The sequence below is a fragment of the Sinocyclocheilus grahami genome, unplaced genomic scaffold, assembly GCF_001515645.1.
Source record: "Sinocyclocheilus grahami isolate Dianchi unplaced genomic scaffold, SAMN03320097.WGS_v1.1 scaffold1565.1, whole genome shotgun sequence".
NCBI lineage: Eukaryota > Metazoa > Chordata > Actinopteri > Cypriniformes > Cyprinidae > Sinocyclocheilus > Sinocyclocheilus grahami.
In genome coordinates, this window is record NW_015506744.1 from 1 (window position 1) to 1,968 (window position 1,968).

At 39.5% G+C, this 1,968-nt stretch overlaps 1 protein-coding gene across 1 annotated transcript; it reads left to right on the forward strand.

The window, feature by feature from the left end:
* Window positions 1-260: 260 nt before the first annotated feature.
* On the forward strand, window positions 261-1,962 carry LOC107571207 (translocon-associated protein subunit gamma). The gene is made up of 5 exons (XM_016257507.1): window positions 261-503; window positions 793-919; window positions 1,052-1,150; window positions 1,594-1,725; window positions 1,806-1,962. The coding sequence occupies exons 1-5, from the start codon at window positions 371-373 to the stop codon at window positions 1,870-1,872; spliced, it is 558 nt and encodes a 185-aa protein (XP_016112993.1). The 5' UTR covers window positions 261-370; the 3' UTR covers window positions 1,873-1,962.
* The last annotated feature ends 6 nt before the right edge of the window (window positions 1,963-1,968 follow it).

Sequence of the window (1,968 nt, forward strand, 5' to 3'; positions counted from 1 at the left end):
CAATAATATATATATATATATATATATATATAAATACTCAAATTTGTGTTTTTTGTTCGTTTAGGCGTTTGAAAGGCCTCTGTTACTACAGCTGTTGTAGTATGGCAAGATGCAAAAGAAAAAAAAGAACAACATACAGATCTGAAACAACATGAGTGTGAGTAGATAAAGGTCGAAATGTAATTTTTGGGTAAACTATTCTTGTAAACACGGTTGCTCCTCCCGGACACTAGAGGGCAGCAGCTCCGCGAGACTTCTTGAGCTCTGCCTCTGTGCTGACGCGGCCTAAGCGCTTCATCCATTCGGGTCACATACGTGTCTGTCTCGTTTCACTGAAGCCAAGAGTCGGAGAGGAGCGCAGACTGGAGACATGGCACCCAAAGGCGGCAACAAACAGCAGTCAGAGGAGGATCTTCTCCTGCAGGACTTCAGCAGGAACCTGTCGGCCAAATCTACGGCGCTATTCTACGGCAATGCGCTAATCGTGTCCGCAATCCCCATCTGTAAGTTCCTCTGTTCCTGCTAATGAGACTCTCAGCATTTTTCCTGACGTGTAGGTTGTGTTTCAAAAGTTAGCTGCCTACCTAATTCTATTCTATTCTATTCTATTCTATTTTAAAGTTTGCTGTGGATTCTCACTTGAAACGTTAATGCTACACTTTATTTGTGGTCTCTCTGATGACCACTTGTATTGTTTTATTGATTCATTGTGATAGTTTCTTGAATACGTTGTAGCAAAATTCCTGTATTTTGTTCTCACCTGACTCTTGCATATATATAATTTTGTACCAGGGCTGTTTTGGAGGATCTGGCATATGGATTTGGTCCAGTCTGCAGTGCTGTATGCAGTCATGACTCTAGTCAGCACCTACCTGGTTGCCTTCGCTTACAAGAACGTCAAATTTGTCCTCAAGCACAAGTGAGAATACCGAAATGAAACCTCACACATTGTCTCAATGCATTCTTTTTCTTTTCTCTCTTCTGAGAGCGTAATGGCTTTAGGCAACTTTACTGGAAGACTGTATTGATAATTGTGGAGCTGTACTTTCAGGGTCGCTCAGAAACGTGAAGACGCCGTGTCCAAGGAAGTGACCCGCAAGCTCTCAGAGGCCGACAACCGCAAAATGTCCCGCAAAGAGAAGGACGAGAGGTACGTTAGTCTTAACTGTGATCAATTCAAATGGTTTTGTCAGCGGTCATCAATAAAATCTTAATATTTATGTAGTATGGTGTTCATTATTTTAAATGGCTTTTATTTTTATATTTGCAGTTTTTTGTATTTCTATATAGCTTTGGTGTATTTCTTTTTTTTTCAGTTTTAGTAATGCTAGTACTTTAACTTGAGCTTATTTCAGTTGAAGTACTCAAGGCAGCATTTCTAATCTTTGTTTCTAGTTTCATGTAATATTTTATTCCAGATTTATTTCAGTTACCGAAAATGATTTGAATAGTTTTGATTTTAGATAATAAAAACACTGGTGGTTATTTTAGACAAGGATTGAATTAACCACCTTTTATGTATCCTGTTGATCTGCTGTCTTAAATATGGCACAGAACATGTACTTTGTTGCTGACAGAGAGTCTTTGTTGCAGGATCCTGTGGAAGAAGAATGAGGTCGCTGATTACGAGGCCACCACTTTTTCCATCTTTTACAACAACACTCTGTTCCTCTTGATTGTCATCATCGCCTCTTTCTTCTTGCTGAAGAACTTCAATCCAACAGTGTAAGTTTACTGTAATATTTAGTCTTTGTGTCTGTTGAAGCCTATTAATGTTTAACTTTAACCTTATGTGTCTCTCACAGGAACTACATTCTGTCCATTAGTGCCTCTTCAGGACTGATCGCCCTGCTGTCCACGGGGTCCAAATAAAAGACTGATTGTATTAGGAGGAGAAGATTGAGGAACAAACAAATGAGAGGATTATGGGGCTTGGAGGGGAAATGTGTTAAAGGAAGTTTATCTTTC